The sequence below is a fragment of the Artibeus jamaicensis genome, unplaced genomic scaffold, assembly GCF_021234435.1.
Source record: "Artibeus jamaicensis isolate MK-2021 breed Jamaican fruit bat unplaced genomic scaffold, CSHL_Jam_final scaffold_537, whole genome shotgun sequence".
In the NCBI taxonomy this organism is placed as follows: Eukaryota; Metazoa; Chordata; class Mammalia; order Chiroptera; family Phyllostomidae; genus Artibeus; species Artibeus jamaicensis.
The window spans coordinates 34,027,198-34,045,506 of NW_026522047.1; the positions used below are offsets into that span (position 1 = coordinate 34,027,198).

At 40.4% G+C, this 18,309-nt stretch overlaps 1 protein-coding gene and 1 long non-coding RNA gene across 2 annotated transcripts in view; one reads left to right on the forward strand and one right to left on the reverse strand.

The window, feature by feature from the left end:
- The window catches only part of LOC119056571 (uncharacterized), a 28,234-nt gene extending 10,052 nt beyond the window's left edge, over positions 1 to 18,182 (reverse strand). Inside the window, exon 1 of the long non-coding RNA XR_005083902.2 lies at positions 18,017 to 18,182. This is a non-coding gene — a long non-coding RNA (uncharacterized LOC119056571). The remainder of the gene's footprint in view (positions 1 to 18,016) is intronic.
- Positions 1 to 18,309, forward strand: part of GALNTL6 (polypeptide N-acetylgalactosaminyltransferase like 6) — an 872,151-nt gene that overhangs the window by 815,849 nt on the left and 37,993 nt on the right. The window contains exon 9 of the mRNA XM_037155041.2: positions 7,497 to 7,718. Coding sequence (XP_037010936.1) covers positions 7,497 to 7,718 — 222 coding nt within the window. The remainder of the gene's footprint in view (positions 1 to 7,496; positions 7,719 to 18,309) is intronic.

Below are 18,309 nucleotides of genomic sequence, written 5' to 3' on the forward strand. Positions count from 1 at the left end.
CTCTAACCCTATGCCTGAGTGGATGCTAAGAGTAGATGAAAAAATTTCAATACCTGCCCTTCAATTTTGCTGTGAACCTAAAACCGATCTTTAAAAATTAGTCTTAATGAGGTAAGATAGTAAGAAGCCAGAAAACTTACTTAGCAAAAGTAAGTAAGTTGTACTTAGTACAACCAATGAGGCATTAAGCCCTCAGGATAATGAGGTTCTTCTGATCAAGATCATATAACCTTAGCAACAAAGCCTTGGATCTGTTGACCGCAGAGACAGATTTTGGTCAAACTATAGATAACATCTAGGCCTTAGTTTTCTTTCAGCTCCAAGCCCAGAAAATCAGCAAAACCAGACAAAGCAGCCATGGCTGGCATCTGGACAAGGTGCAATGACCAATGACCTCATACCTAGTGCCAACCAATCAGTAGGGATCATGACCCTGACACAATATGCTCATTTTGATGTCTCAGACCTAGAAAGCTGGTGAATATTCTGTTGAGATCCTCCCCTGAGACATTCTCTAAAATACCTGACTTTCGAAAACAGATAAAAACCCTTGAGACAAAAGACCCAGCATATGCTCTCTCCCTAGAGCATACACCTTCCTTCTTCAGGCACAAGAAGGAAGGTCTTCTTTCCTTTGTATCTTTGCTTTCCTTCTCCTAAGCTCTGAGGGCCCTTATTTTGCTTCTCAAACTTGTTTCCTGAGTCCGTGCAGCCCAATTGGCTCACTGCTTCTGCCTCAGTGACTTTCCTCTCATGCAGGAGTTTGTGGCTCTGAATTCTTTTCTGATGAACTCAAAAACCAAGGCTGCTGAACCAAGAGTCGATATCACTGCCAACATTAATATAAATTTTTAAAAAGTTTAGTAGATCAGTGGCTGCCTGGGATTTGTAAAGGTATCAAAGAAAGGAGATTTGAAAAGGGATTTCAAAGAGGCAGGCCGGAATATTTAGAGGTGATGGATATATTCATTATCTCAATCATGGCCATGGTTTCACTAATACATGTGTCAAAATGCACCAAATTGTACACTTTAAATATGAGCAGTCTATTGTCTATCATTATTCCTCAAGAAACTATTTTTAAAATTAGGCTTACATACATTTTTAAATGAGGTGTATAGTTATATAATTTGACTGCATTAAATGCCATCAGACACACTACCATAAGTATCCAAAATATTAGCCCAAAAAATGTGATAGAGATATAATTAAGTTACATTAAAACAGCCAAGAGCAGGTAATCACTAGCAAACAGCTCACACAGTCTTTGAGGAAAAAGAGAAAGGAAACTGCCTGTCAGTGAAGCCTCTCTTTCAGTGCTGGATTCTGCTGAAGGCTTCCCACTGACTTCAAAGGCGTCTTCAGATCAGAGAAGAACGCTGGGCTGAATAATTGCAGTGAGGTAGAGGCTTTCCTAAAGAGATTCTCTTTTGAGCTGTATGCATGATGACATTATCGCATTATCAATGATAAGAGCGCTTTGGGGGGGGGGGCTCTGGAGCTACTAAAGTAATCTCAGGCTTCAAAGAGGAGGAGAGAAATGCATTTAAATCAAAGCAGAATTTTTAAAGTCTTGGGAGAGTGATGCAATTCCTTGATAGAGTGTGACAAAGCCTTTCTGGGTGACATTGGCTCTGCCAGCTATCAGCAGTATCTGGGGGGAACTCAACACAGAAAATGCAGGGGCGGGAGGAGGGGAGAGCTGAAGAAAGAGAAGTAGATGACTAAGTCCACTGTAATACAATAGCTTAATATTGACACCAGCACAGCATGGGGACTGGGGTCACGCCAGTGCCCAGGTCAGCACTGCACCTGCACTGAGAAACAGAAGCGTGCTCCTGAGGCGAGATGGCCCAGGTGATGCGCAGGCGTCGTGGGGCAGCCTCGTAGCCCGAGAAACAATCAAGTCCCAAATAAAATGCCGAGAAACTGAATGAGGATTGTATTTTTTTTTTTAATGATCGAACAGTAGGATCTAAAATGTTGCTGGAGAAAAAATAATTAGTGGATCGATTTATGCAGTTTCATGAACAAGCAGGTATAATGGAACAATCTGTTTTCCTCGTGCTGCGCAATAAAGATGATCAGTCAGAGCTGGAAATCTGTTCTTATGAACTGAAGCAAAAGTGTGACTTAATTGTCCTGGTAAAATATCAATTCAAAGACCTGATGATTATTAGCAGTAAAGGAAGATTTAGTGTTGGATGGTGCAGAGAAAACAGGACTTGAACTCTAAAGATCTCTGATACAAGGCTGAATGTGTTAAATTAAGTGTGTTAATAAATGTTAGAGCCACACAAAGAAATGAGAGATTAATATCAGTTTGGGTTGAATAGTGGGATGTGTTCAGATACACAAGGAACCACAGATGAGTGTCATAAAAACAGAGGATGTTAGCAATGTCTTGTGCATAGAAGGTGCTCAGAATAACAGTTTTCATTTAACTTATGATTCCCAAATTATGAAAGTCTATAGCTTTTAAAAATAGAGAAATTCTTTATTTATCTTCTGTACAAAAAATATTTTGTAAGTATTTGTCAGCTTCAGTAACTGTCTTTCTTGAACTTCCATGCCGGGAATAACCCCAGCAGGTAAAATTTCCTGAGTCCACCTTGAATGGGACTGGGCCTTTTCCCCCAGTCTCCTCTGTCCACACAACACTCAGAGCCCGAATGGAACCCAGCCTGAGGTGGGGAGACAGGGAGCCTTCACCTCCTTATGTTCAGACTGATGTTAACAGTAAGCCCTAAACTGCCCCTTCTGGCTTTGCAGAGCCCCCCCTTCTAGCTGCCAATTAGCACTGCTGTTATCTTATGTGACATGGCTGCTTCCCTGCTTGCTTCACAGATAGGGGCCAGCAGGATCCCACTTGATTTAAACAGAAAATCAGTGGGACTGTGTGCAGCATATTGAGATCAACGGTGGGTTATGGCAGCCTTCTCTGCAGAGCCCTTGAAACATCCCTGGAGTAATTTCCACGGAAGCAAAATATTCACTGGGTGTTGGCAACAGCATCAAAATATGCCAGATTCTGCATATACAGTCAGGTAGTGAATTCAAAAACAGTCATGGAGCACAATACTGTACACATTTATTGTACGTTGGAAGTCAGGTTGCCAGATTTAGCAAACAGAAATATAGGACACCCAGATAAATGTGAATTTTGGATAAGCAATATTTGCAGTATAAGCGTGTTCCATGTGTTAAGAGATCAACTGATGCATATTAAAAATTTTAAGAGTTTATTTAAGCAAAACTCAATTCAAATTGCGAGGCATCAATCTGTACATGGTTAGGAGCACTCCACCTTCTAAGTTCTTCTGGCTGGGCTACTAACCAAATTAGTAAAGACAGATTAACAGGGAAAAGTCTAAGTTGAATATATGCACTTAAAATCAACACCCTCAAAAGCACCTTCGGATGGCAGAATTTTGGTCCCTTCTGTGAAATTCTTTATAGCAACCGAAGACCATTAAAGAAGTCAAATATGCCGTCTTCCATCATCGGCTGCACTGCTGTCTCTCCTAGTCTCTCCCGCTTCCTTAAAATCTTCACTGTGCGTGGCTTGATCTACCTTAGGTGTGTTTGAGAAGCATGGAGAATCACCTGTCACCCACTCAGCTCTTCAGGACAGAGTAGCCAGAGAGCCCAGGTCAAGGTGCCAGGAGGAAGGGCGGATCCCAGAACAGGAAATAGTGGATGAATGTGTGAGCACACACCCCTGGGAATCCACACATGTCTTGGGGAAGATAAGAATGTGTGACTTGTGGGTGAAACAATTGTATTTAAATCTCTAAAAAAACAGGAATCCCAGATAACACCTGGCTCTGTGTATACAAGGCAACTTTTATGGATCCAGCTTCTGTGTGGGAGTAAACAAGTTTGGGTATCCATCTCCCAGGGCCCATACTTTACTCTTTCTTTCCTCTCGATAACTATTTTTTGGCATCTTACTGCCTCCATCAATGTCCATTCAATATCAGGGAGACCTCAGATTGACTTATTTTTCTTTGTTACAGTCTCTGGCAGGAGATGTTATTGGGAAGTCTCAGTTTTATAATTCTGTAAACGTGTACACGGCTATGAATGTTTAAGCGAGGAATATTGCTTTGCCCCTACCCTATTACCTCCATGTATTTGAATGTGTACATATGTATTCCTATGTAAATGCTTCAGTGAACTCAAATGTGTATACAATATACTATACTAGTTCCTGGAGTGGGTGGATTTATTCTATAATCAAGAAAAGACCCATGAAACTTTCCTTGCAACTTCTTGTAATACTTCTCAGCTGTGTTTCCAATATTTTCCAAAAACCTAAGTGTTGACTCACGATGAGACTGGCAAATTAACACAGCGTATTGTTATTTCCAGAATGATGACTTCAGAATGATATTATTTGGCTGGAATATTTTGGGGTGAGGACTATTCCTTGACTACCACAATCGACACTTTAGAAATTTTCTCCTGATGGGAAATTCCACTCAGAAAAGTAGAGTATCTATAATAGAAGATGCCTAATGGGGCATCAGGAATATTAGAGAATGGCCAGGATGTTGTATTTATGTTTAAATGCTTATATAACACTCATTGCTGGAAGAAAACTAGCTATTGCAGTTTTTGCAACTATTATGCTGTTTCTCTTATCTCCTGAAAAGCTACAAAAAAAGGAATCTACAATTTCACATTATCCCTGGAAATGCCCATGATCCTGCTGCATTCTTTGGAGTGTTTGAGAAGTCAGCAACCCTAACCCATAACCAACTGTATTTCAATTTGAAAAGAACGTGATGCAAACGCTACCTGGCTAGTCCCCAATCAACTCTACTGCAGCTTCCCTAATGTTGTTGGCACTTAACTCTGGCTAACATTTGTCATGACCCTTCAAACCATTTCCAAGTGAATGCACCTGGACTAGTCAGTTTCTCTTTGAGTTTCACAATAATTTCTATTTCTATTTCTAAAACCCAAAGCAACAATATCTATCCTTTAATAACAGCGCTTTAAAAAATATTTCTGTTTCAGTGCCTTTGTTGGTAGATACAGGCCATGCTAGAAAATTGTTCACATTCATTTTATAATATGATCTATTATTAAACCAACAATTAGCACACCCAGATGAATACACACCTGTGCTTGGAATCATTTGAGGTGCTGGGCCTTTTAATTTAAAAAAATCTATTCCTAAGTTAATAGCATTTACAATCTTAAAGTGCTTATTTACTTAAGTCAGGTTGGATCTTAGTGACAAATCATTTTTGGAAATGTGTGCCTCTACTTAATAAAGGCACTTTCTCATTATTACTGGACAGTTTATCTCTTTGTCTATGCTTTTTGCTATCCCCCTTCCTTTATTCATTTTTGTTTATCAGAGAAGAATAAAGTAAGTGAAAATTAAATATTTTTACTTTACATAATAATTAAAGTTTAGGATAAAGGTTAGAACTACAGCTAAAACGTAATTTCATATATAGTTTTATTATTGACTAATTTTTCATTCTATCTTTGAATCTTTTGTTAATTATAAAAAATGTTCTCTCCAAGGACAAATGGAAATAAAGTGCATTCATCTAGAATACTTGTCAGAATAAAAAGTAAATGGCAAAATGGTACTGAAAACACACACTTAGATGTTATATAAGTCTGTGGTACATGGTACCATCCCAGACTAGGAGCCTCAAAACATCACTTGTTTCCTTTTCTTTCCCCAAACAAATCAGGCAGTTCAGAATCTGTGGCAAAGGCTAGAATATTACAAAACAACATCGACTCTGAGCTTCTGTCAGGGTAAACTGAAGTCAGAGGAATGGGAAGCATTTTGAGCAAAGCCATGTCTATGGGGTATCCATCAGGCAATCATTTTCTCACACAATAAGTCTTACACTTTTGGTGCTAGGAATCTTAGGAAAAAAGGAATGCAGAGGCAACCAAGAAATCAGGGTAGTCTTTGTAACATTGTCTCTTCTCTGCGTCTTACTATATTAATTGAGCCCTGCTTCGTGCCCACCGCTGACCATAACTAATGAAGGAATCCACAGAAGGTGAGGAGGTCAAATGGGAGAGAGGCCCATGGGGACCCTGGGGGGAGGGCTGGAGGGACAGAACAAGAAAGAAGCACAATCCCATAAGAAAGAAAATATTTGGAGACCTCGTCTCCAAATCCAGCAGACCTCTGGGTATGGTGCCAGGCCTTAATTAGGATTCTGCAGCAATTTTTAAGATAAAATGATTTCCTAAATATCACTAGTTTTTACTTTAGATACATCTCTGGATCTTCCTAAAGTTCCCAGCCTTTCTGCTCTTTTTCTCTTCCAATGCAAATGAAAAACCAGACAGGGTGAATGTTCACACCAACTGAGCACTTAAGGAATTTTAAACACAAAACGAGGAGAACCATAGCCTATGGGACACCAGCCTATGAAACTGACCTGCAACTTGGGGGCATGAGAAGTGATCTCTTCAAGACAATGCGGTTGTTTTCTCTACTGCTTAGCATCATAGAGCTGAAGGAATGTCCAAGAACATCTCATCTCCTCTGAAGCCCTTCTCACAGACCGCAGGCACAACTCAGCTCATCTGCGGCCAAACCCAACACCCAGCTCTTTGATTTCCAGTGCCGCACACTTATTAATAATAATAATAGCTCTCATATGCTTACTGCCTATTCTGTGCCAGGTACTATTCTAAAGCACTTAACATTGTTACTCTATTTAATCCTACAACCACTCCCGTGATGCAGGTACAGATGACCATATGTACTGTTCTTATGCAAGGAATCTCAAAACTGACAAAGGGGCTGAACTTTCCATCCTGAAACCATGCACTCTCATGCCCCTAAGGAGTGTATTGTTTCCCTTCCATCAACCCTCCTTTTCCTTCATCCCCTGGGAACACCTGTGGAGAAGACTAGCTACTTGGTGCTTCCTTTCACTCAGCTTCCTTGTGCAGTAAATTACTAAGTCTGCTTGGTATTCATGTCCCATGTATAAAGTATCATCAGAACACACGGTCTTGAATTTAGCAATGCTGGGTTCTCTCTGTCATTGGGAGAAAATAATATCAGCTTCTTTGTCCTCATTCTTAGCAAGATCCCTGACTGTTCCTTGAAACAGTTTAAGCAATTTCATACCTAACAGGAACTTCATTATCTCCAGCTTCAACCCCTTTATTTCTATGTGAAAAATAATTTTTATAATTATGAAGTAACAGGAGGGGTAAGAAAATTGGTATAATTGCAAACTGAACTTTTCCTGGCTTTAATTAATTATCTAATTGGCAACTCACTTCTATGCCAGAAATAGAAATACATGCAAAGCCTTGGACTAATCATATCATACCTTTTGTAGTTACGAAAACTCATACTGTTAGTAAGCCGCCAACTAGAGTGACCTGCGCTTGCGTGATTTCTTTTACTTTTCTTTTTTCGATTTCTAGTACAACTACAATCACCCTTTGAGGGCACAGACCAATAAATGACAATCTTTTCTGCTGCACAGAACTTGAAGCGAGTGGCTGAGACCTGGATGGATGAATTTGCTGAGTACATTTACCAGCGACGCCCAGAGTACAGGCACCTCTCCACAGGGGACATCTCTGCCCAGAAGGAGTTACGCAAACAGCTCAAGTGCAAGGACTTCAAATGGTTCATGGCTGCAGTGGCCTGGGATGTGCCCAAGTACTACCCTCCTGTGGAGCCCCCACCCGCCGCCTGGGGAGAGGTGAGGATCAGCTGCGTGAACACTGCTCTTACTTTAGTGTGACCATCTCTCCCAGCCTCAGGAGGTGGGAGGGGCTGCTAAAACCCTCCACTCTTTTGCCCAGCAGCCAAGTCAGATTAGCTTGAATTACCTGGGCTAAAAGAATGTTCAACCTTTGTAAAAATCGTTGGGGGTGAGCATTCAGCTTTCAGCCTCTATAACCCCACCTAGAATTCTTGTCCACTGTTGATGCCCCAAATGGATTGTTAAATACACCTGGAAAGTGTTTTTACTTGAGATTACTGAAATTACCATAAGAGTTTGTGGAGAATGGAAACACCTGTCATGCTACTGCATATACAAGGGTCTGTGATACAATCCCTCACTGACCTCCATGCACATGTCGCTATTTGGATATACAAGGACATGGTTACAGAGGGGCTCACCCATCTTCCTAACCAGGGTGTGCTATGCAAAATTGTGAGGAAATGCGTTTCCAGAACACCGACAACTGGGACACGTGCAGAAGCCCTGTCCGTTCCTTAAGTAAGCACTAAGCTCTCCACCTCTGAGCCCTTTGCGTGTCCCTCTTTGGCACAGAAAGGACTGTTGTGCTGGTTCGATTCCATTCAATACTCTTACTGTCACCTTGGCCCCATAGAAGAGAGTGTGCTAAAGCGAGAACCGAATTTGGGTAGGGTGCGTAGGATCCTAGCGACTTAATCTGCTTTTAGCAGAAGGTTATGAAGTCAGGTGTTGACTGTTGGCGCTTGCTTTGGAGGACCCTTTCCTGCATCGTCCTTGGTCTGGTGGGGTGGGGCAGGTCATGCCTTTGTCTAGTTAGTGTCTGTGGCCTGACAGAGCCCTGGAAACAGGTGGCCCCAGGGCATAGTAGGAGGTCAGAGCACTGAGGCAGCGTTCCTGGGGGAACTCTCCCAGCTCCTGTAGAAAATGTGTTCATCAGGTTACATGTGCACTGCTTGTTTTGCTGAGAGGGTCCAAAAAGATGTTCTTTATTTGAGTCAGATAGCACAGACATAAAGGAGTCAAGGCCATCCCCACACGCTCCATGGACCTCCTAATATCTTTTTCACATGTGTGTGGTCCTCATCCTGGAAACTTAAATCAGTAATTTGGTCTAATCCTTTGCATCCTAAACATGTCATTAGAACTTCCCTGGAATATTAGTAATATTAATCTGCTGGTATTAGTTTTAGCTATTTATCCAGGGCTTAATTTACAACAGTGGAAACGTAAAGTACACTCCAGAAAGAACTCCTCAGTCTAACACAGGGGCATCAAACTCATTTTCATGGGGAGGCCATTTCAGCTTCACGGTTGCCTTCAAAGGGTTGAATGTAATGTTAGGATGGTATAAATGTAACAACTCCTTAACAGTCAAGCGAGAGCTCAGCTCTGCCGCCGGGTAGAAACAAGGTGCCGGGCTGGATAAAACGAGGTGGAGGGCCGGATGGGGGCCGCAGGCCTCGTGTTTGCCACCCCTGGTCTAACGCATTGTAAAACAAAGGAATTTGTTACCTGATAAGCAGGCCAGTTCCTTTCTAGAGCTTTTTGATGAAAGTTACATCTGTCCTGTTTCTACGCTAATTTGAACGGTCTTGCATTAGTAACTGAGAAAAACTTGTGAAAACCCCACAGCATTATTGTGTGATTTGCAGCTGGATTAAAATCTCATCCATCTTTTCTCTGCCTTATATGGAAATATAAAATTTTATTCCTTCCTGGTCACAACTTTAAACTGCAACTGGCCACATTTTTCCACATTACCTGACTTAAACTATAACCAGTCTTTCCAAAGCGCCTCACTTGGAAACAGACTCGAGCTTCCATTGACATTCTGGAAAGACACAACTTCCCAGGGAGAATCAAAATAAGATCCATTCTAAGGCAAAGGAGCATATGCCAGACTGTTTTTATCCACTGCTCTTGATTACTTCACACCTTACGCCTGGCTTGCCTGGCCTGTAGGGATATTTGCATTCATCATTCCTGATCGAAGCACTCAAATTGAGAAGATCAGGGTTTGTTTGTTTGGTTTTTTTTTTAACGTGATGGCAGATTTCCTTCCCCAGCACTTCCGAAAATGGGGAGCTAGGTCAGGGGCCAGCTGCATTGAGTCACGTGTGCTTAGCGAAGGCGTGTGTGCTGCAGAGCCAGAATGAAGACAGGGAATGAAGGGAGGCAGAATGAGAGGAAATCAGCCTGTGACAAGGGTTTGCCTGGTAACTTGTTTTGAAAACTAGATATTTTCTAAGCAAAATAGATCCCTGGCAATGAATGTAATGCATGTACATTTAAATCAAGAGACAGGTGAAGGGTTTGAAATGCAGCTTAATCTACGTGAAATGATGGAAAAGAAAGACTATTTTCTTACTATTTATTGGTGGTAACACCTACTTCTTAATAGTGGACAAAAATGACTAAATGTTCAGAGTATACTTGTTGACCATTTTATCTCAAAAAAATTTTCTTTCAAAGTTTCACTCCTGTGTTTTCTTTTCCCTCTGACGGGGCTTTGTAGAAAATAAATGTTTTATTTTCTAATAATTTTAAACTAACAGAAAAGTTGCAAAGTTCACCTATGCCCTTCACTTCACTTCTTCTAATGTTAACATCATATGTTTGCCACATTAGCCACAGTATATTTGAACTAAGTAATTAACGTTTGTAAAACACTATTACTTAAACTACAGACTTTATTCAGATTTCACCAGTTGTTTTACTAATGCCTGTTTTTCTGTTCAGGGATCCAATCTAGTATATGAGAGGACTGTTTAATTTCCTATAAACTTTCATTGTTAGAATGGGCAAAGCTCCTAAATAAATGTCAATTGTTGTTTTAGTAAGAAAGTCAAAAAGGAAATGCAGACCGTGTGGGGGGTTTTTTAAAGCAGCTATAGGAAGGAACCACAAATGTCCAGCAAAGTAAACATGAGAATTCTTTATGGGAGACCTGTGCCAAGAAGCAGGGTAACTTGCTGTTTTAGGCATTGGTACTTAGAACAGCTTTCCACCTGCTTCTCTGTGCCAGCCTGATTCTGGATAAACAAAGAAGTGCTTAGGCAATGTTTGGCTCTTGTAGTTGAAACTCGGTTTGTAAAGGATATGTTATAGACCTTAAACAGCCTATAAACCGCTACTCAGTTCCCTAACAAGTTCAGCTGCATTACTGTGCTGGCCTCCGAACTTACCTCTCTGCTTCTGCCCTTTTCCCCCTTCAGTTTAGTCTCAACATAGTCCACTGAAAATGGTAGACAAGGCCCCTCCTCTATTTAAAACCTTTCAATAGCTACTTCTCTCTTGGGGTAAAACACAAATCGTTTTCATGGTCAAAACCAAAGCCCTTATCAACACCATAAATGACCTACCCCATATTGTAAGCCCTCTAACCTCATCTCTTAGTATTCGCCTCTGGCTCACTCTTTTCTAGGCACACTGGTCTCATCACTGGTCCTCCAACTGGCCAGGCACAGTTCTGCCCCAGGGCCTTTGCACTCGCTATTTCTTCTTCTTAGAATCCTTGAGTCTCAGAAATCATATGGCTCCTTTCCTCATTTCCTTCAGGTTCTTACTCAAAACATCATCTCAGTAAAGGTCACTCTCTATCGTGTGCAGCAATGCACAAACACATGGATTCTCACACTGACACACTTCCAATCCCCCTTCCCTGCTTCGTTGTTCTCCTCATCATTCCTCATTATATAACAAGCTAGCTAATGTATGTATCTACTGTATTTCTCTTCTCTCTCACCCAATAGAAAGCCAGCTCCATGGTACAGGAATTTGGTGATTTCTGGAGTTACTACTGCTCTCCAACAGCTTAAAAAAGTGTTTGGCCTATAGTAGGTACTCAATAAATATTTGTTGAATGAATGAATGAATGAAGGGTTCTGACTCCCTATTGTTCTCTTCCCCATTCACTGCTCTGCTCACACACTTTCAAAGAACAGGCGTGCTGAGTGTGCACTGTGCTTTACTACACGGGAAAAAGTTTCTATACCTGTCCTCACAAAGTCCACCTCACTGGAAAGCTTGGCCAGGAAGACAGGTTCAAATAACGCATGTTGGGTGATTGATTCTGATCAACTGTCAGATCTATGGTCCACATGATAGTCAAACAAGACATGGAATACTCTCTTTGGAAGTCCTACTGGGGAAAAGGAAAAGCTCCAAAAGTAAGAATTCTCTGTTCTGACAATTTCCAAACTCTCCCGGTTAGCTTCCTGCTTAAAAGACAAGAAGATATTAAAGTCACATCTGATAGAGAATTTCTCTCCAGAAGTCATTCCACCCTCTGGTGCACAAGGGTCCTGAGTGGAGTAGAAAGGATGCAGGCCCCAAAGAGAATAAATGAAAGTCTGAGCTGTGTAATAATTCCAACACCCCTAGTGCTATTCAAATAAAATTGATATGCTTTTCCACGGTGCTGTGTTGGACAGGATAAGGGCAGATTTATATTGGAAAACTTCTCTTAAATCATGCACATGTAGAAGATCTTTTTCTGAGTCGAAATGCTAAATAAAAGAAATAGAATCTCTTATTATTTTTTTCTTCTTACTCCTTCCCTCCTTAGAATTCATGAATTTGCCAAAGTCATTTTTAGCACTCTTTTATAGTCAAAAAAGAAAACTTCTGCAGAATCCCAAATACCATGTGTAAGAGTGAATAAAAGTGGTACAATAGACAAACATGCCTTTTCCAACCCGCGCCATAAATTCTTTTATGAGGTGTCTGCTTACTGCCCTCAATGTGCCAATCTTGGCCCATCCGCGTGTCATCTTGCAATTGTGCAGAACTTTTTTTAAATCTTTATTTTAAAAATTCATCTCAATACCGAACTACTTCGGCTGCTATTTAAATTTCTTCCTCAAAATTAATGTCACCCTGAATTATGGAACATTCACAAAGACAGGCACCCTAAATAACTGCTGGTCGCCTCCTCTGGTTTGGGCTGCTCTCATCTTCTTTTAATTTGTTTCCTTTCTTCTAATGTACTTCCCATACACAGGCTCTTTAAATTTCTCCATATCAGCTTACATGAAAGGAAGTTCAAGACTAGGAGCTGCATTATTTTAAAGTCCATCTGAGGATGTGATCTTGTCTGTTGCTGTATAATGCCAGCACCTTCTGCACAATGAGTGAGGTTCTCTCACATTCTCTTGGAAGAGCAATGGCCATTTTCCCACCTTCCCCTGAAACCTAGTCTGGCAACTCGGGAAGGTGCAAAGTCAGATTGTCCTGCTACTCCTCTGTCAACTATGCAGGGATTATCCTTGCCATTCAACTGCTGTTTATCTAAACCGGATCTTTAAATTAAGCATTCATTCAGAGATGCTTTGTCATTCTCTGGCTGTATTAGAGCTGTCTCAATCTGTCATTTATGTACTCAGGCAGAGGCAATGCCACTGCACGATGCTAATTCATCTCTCTGGAGCTCAACAACAAGGTTGAGAAAAGGTAAGGACAAATAAAGATTCACATTATCCTTTCAGATTTTACTATGTGTTTGCTGAGTTCTCAACAATTGAGACAGTTGAAGACAAGCTTAAGTATCTTATGATGAACCCAATTTTAGTTCCACGTTCCCAGCTGAGCAAACTAGACATCTTCTCAACTGTAGCAATTTGACCCAAGTCATAATGGAATCAGAGGTATTTCGGAGCTCACAGATTTAATTTTCTTCCTTTGTATTTCAAACAAAACTTTGTCTTTCCTATTTATTTTGGTCTTCCTTAAAATATAGTTTCCTATTGACATATGTTTACACACATAACTATACAGCTTTTGGAGTTCAGGTGACAGAAGTAAGTGACATTTTAAGTGCATGTTAACCTACATGAATTCACCTTAATGTTTAATTTCCAGTGACAATTGCTACCTTTCCACTTCCAAAAATTATACAAAATTAATAGAGTTTGAGAATCCTTCCATTATCACAGCAGGATATCTAATCTGCAGCCTCAGAGAGACGGCACTGATAAACAAATTCAATACAATTGTTCCAGTGATGGATATAAGAATACCTCCGCCTTACCCACTCTTTAACAAAATGCCCAGTTGCCTTCTGTGAGATGGCCCACAGTTTGCCTTAAAAATCCAGTCACCACCCACAGGTGGAGGACAAGTATAAGCACAGAAAAAAAAAATAAGAAAAATACTTAGGGTCCTGGAATAAAAGTGAGAAAGTGCTGGGAATCAATTCGAAGTGAGTCAGACTGATCCCTGGATGCATCGTTGGGCGTAGATGTGGCTTTAATCACTTACAGGCAGGCACTAGTTAACAACAAGAGCAACATACCTCTAAGTGTCCTTGCAATGTACTGAGCTGTCCTTTTAGCACTAGTAGGTCCTGACTGGCCCTGTTCCAAACTTGGAAAGCACAGTGCCTCAACTGCTTAAAGGTGAGCTGTCCCTTAAATCCACAGTAGATGCATTTGGGGAAACCAAAGGTCATCCGTCGGTCTTAGATTTAGTGAGAGACTTGGGACATAACTATCTCTGTTTGCTTTAAGATGTGACAGAAGCCCTCCTGTCAAAGGTGGCCTCCATGGCCAAATTCTTTCTCTGTGTTTTGTTTTCTCACACTTATCTTTTTTTTTTCATTTGTATCTATTTGATTAGATTTCTTCCTATTGAAATTGAGACATAGGAATTAACTTTCACCAGCTCAGATTTACTAGAATTCTATTTTTGTCTAATCAGCAACCCAGTGGTATTTAGCTAAACAAGCTCACAGCTTAGTTCCTGCCCTTTTTGGGGGTGACCTACATAGCCATTTGCCTGATGTGATGCCTATTTGTTGTTCAACTTATAAATAAAGTGTCCTATCCTTTAGGTTCATTACAAAGAGAAAATAATGTAACAAGATAATCTCAGGAGGAGCTTAACTCTCTAGACCAATCCCTAAAATGAGGAAGACAAATTAGTTTTCCCAGTCTTGTTCTGAACCCAAGTTACACACATCCAAGCTCTTTGCCTATGATTTTTGCCTGAATTACATACAAGTTTGCAGCAAGCAGCTTTGTTCCATATTCTAACATTCCAATACTGCCGTTCTATTGGAAATAGTAAAAATCCATATGGTGTGATACCAGAAATAAAAAGCTAAATTTTCCACTATAGACTTGCTTTAAAATATACTGGGATTTCCAATGCTGGAAGCATGGCAGCAGTATGCTTTTGCTTAATCATGAAAACCAGACAGAACACATAGGATAGCAAAAAAAATACATACAACATGCATATCCCCCAAAACTCCTTAGTATAAGTTCATGTAACCTGAACAGCAGACAGCAGCAAGCTTGGTATGGGATCAGCACTGATGAGGAGTTGGCAGGGGAAAAACAGAGGACAGGGATGTTGACAATTCCACAAGCTACAACTCAAAATCAACAAATATTCACCCCTAAAGGAGAGGATCCTTTTCAGGAGAGAACCTAAAGCAATCAAATCTGAAAATTACCAGTGAAAATCAAAGACTGTCCTCGCAGGCTTGATGCTGAGGACAAGTACAAAGAAAGCATAGGAGGCCAGTAGGGGCCATGAGAATTTAAACTATGCTGAAGCAGGCTTAGCCCACATGTGACTCAGAAACACTCCAAAATACTCCCTTTTGGAAAGACAAGGACTCATTCTTTTTCCCTCCCTTCCTCTACCTTAAAATAAGAGGAAAAAAGCCCTGCTGATCGATAAAGACAAAATGAAACACTACAGATTCCAGGGAGACGAAAGCTTCGAATACCAGAGAAGGAGGTGTCTGAGACAGAGCCCAGAAAGTCCTGAACAACAAACGCATTTAAAGGTAACAGCGCTGCTCTGGAAAGAAGGACTCTTAGCCCTTTACAGGCAACACAGAGTTAGAGGCAAGAAGCATTTGCGAATCCTCCATAGCCCTGAGAGACAGAGAAGTGATCTATAAGAGGCCGTATTTTTTTACTATGTCATGGTAACAGCAAAGAAGAGATTCCTATAGAGAAATTTACCTCTAGTCATCCAAGAAAATTATTTCATTTATATGTGGAAAATAAAAATAGATGTCAATAAAACCCCATACCAGGGTATGACAAGAATAAAGATAAAAATGAACCAAATAGTTCCGACAGATAATGAGAACATACTACAAATGTGGACACAAAGATGAAAATTATAACACAGGATTTCAAAATAAGCTAAAAAATCTTAAAAACAATCAGAACTGTAATTCATACCAGTCAGAATTAGAACAGTTCAGAAAGGGGATGACTAGGATGATATGAAACACGATGGTGTGAGAAAAGATCTGGAAACTCAGAAATGGAAAAAAAAGAGAAGAACAGAAAGAAAAATATTTTGCAAATGAAGACCAAATTAAGAACAAAGAAGCAAATAGAGACCATGGAAGACACCGTATTGAGGCCAGAAGGAAAAAGAGTGAAATTAATAAAATAAAAATAAATAAAGGGATAAAAAGATTCTATCAAAGAATTGAACGGAGATATAAAGAAAATCTAACATAAATTCCCAAAGAAAAATGTTGCCCCAGTGAAAGACAAGAAATATATAAGACTATAATTCAGAAAATCTTCACAACAAGATTAACATCTACATGTTAGAAGGCTGTTATCTGAAAAGTTCAACTATGAACCATCAACAGTGAAACATTTCTAATAAAACTGTTCTATTTTTAAATGAAGAAAAACAATTTTATGCATCCAAGAAAAAAACCCTGAAAACTAAGTCAGACTTTGAAGCACATTTTTTGCCAGAAAACAATGGAACAACCTTGTAAATATGCTCCAGACAATAAAGTATGAGCCAAAGATTTTATATTCAACCAAACTAGGCTTCAAGTATGAAGCCCATCGAAAAAGTTATAAATATTCAAGAACTCAGGGATTACTTTTCCCAAGAGTCTTTCTGAGAAACCTCCTGTCACAGAGCTCAGAAATCCTCTTGTGGATAAAACCAGCACATTTGGCCTCAGAATGCCATGCATGCACCAAAGTTTGATTGCAAATCTCTCTATTGATTTTGTATGATAAATCACTTTCAAGGAGAACAGTGAAGGGAAATTGTGAAATCCATATCAGAACATTCTCTCTGTGTAAACAGACTAGATAGGAGTCAAAATGTTGTTTGATGAGCCTGCAATCAAAAGAAAGATGAAGAGAATACTAATAATACCAGGGATGTCAATGGTTTGGTTGGCCAAAAGAAACAACACTCAAAGTCTGTTGGCATAACCTCCCACCTTCAGCTCCATCCCAAGAACAACCCTGCCCTCGGGATGGGGATGTGTGCAGCAGGTGGTTGGCATTTGGACGGCACCCCCACTTACTTCTCAGTCACTTGTCTGTCCTCCCATTACTGAATAACAACCTCTTCTAATCACCACAGTCTTTCTGTTCCTCTCTGCTGATCCATTGGATGGGTTGTTATAGAATTTTGCTGGCCACCCTGCCCCCTTCATGTGACCTCACTTAGCTATTATCCAATCTATCAGGTGTTCATTTTTATTCATCTTTTTCCATGAGTACATACTAATGAGCCAGGCACCATGCTCATCACAAGGGATAAAAGGTGAGCACGTCAGACACAGCTGTTGCTTTCACGTGGCTGAAGGGCTATAGCATCGTGCTATAATGAGGGTGAACTGCTGTCAACATTTTGAGGAACAGAAAGCTCACTTGAAGGAGTTTTCTGGAAACCCTCTGTAATGTGTAGAAGAACATCCAATGAGACCACATCATCATGACCACGTCATCATGACCACGTCATGGCAGGACAAAGCAGAATTGGAACATGTTGTTCTTCAGTATTCCCAGGTCCTGTAGCTTGTGCGCTGCCCCAAAAATGCAGTGCTCACCAAAAATCCACAACTCACCCTCTTATTTTAACAGGCTACCTAATATAAGTGCATGAAAATGAGTCCATAAAATGCCACAATGCAACAACTTACAAATTAAAATGGGAAATACTTAACACAGTGCTAACTATCCTTTAGGCTTTGCTCATTCACACGAACTCAAATCTAGCTCATGCCACCACATAGAAAACACAATGTGCAACGTTGTGGCAAATACAGTGATAAACAGAAAGTGGCTATTGTTCTCCATTTCCCATAGGTCAGTACACACCCTTGGTTTGACCAAATTCCTTGGCACCTCTCTTTGTTCAAATTCCAGCTCTAACATTTACTGGATGTGTTGAAATCAGGCAAGTTAATCTCTGTTTCCTCAGCAGTAAAATGAGAATAATAGTCCCCCATCACAGAATTTGTTGAGGAGGTTCAACTGTAGTAATTCATGTAAAGTGCTTACCTCAGTGTCTGGCATATGGCAAGTCATCATCAGAAGTTCCCTGTCAGCGCGGACAGTGATGGTGGTACTGGCTGTAACTTGCATATCGAAATTAATGGCTCACAGCATCACTGGAGTTGTTGTGGTTTTAACCACCTCTGGCCATCTCAAAGCCAAATGATTCAAAAATTACCTGCCCAAAGATAATAATTCTATATATGTCATAGAGTTTTAAATTTTATTTATTTAATTGTTGTTCAAGTACAGTTTTCTGTCTTTTACTCCCATCCCAGCCCACCCCTCAGTGCTCCCCA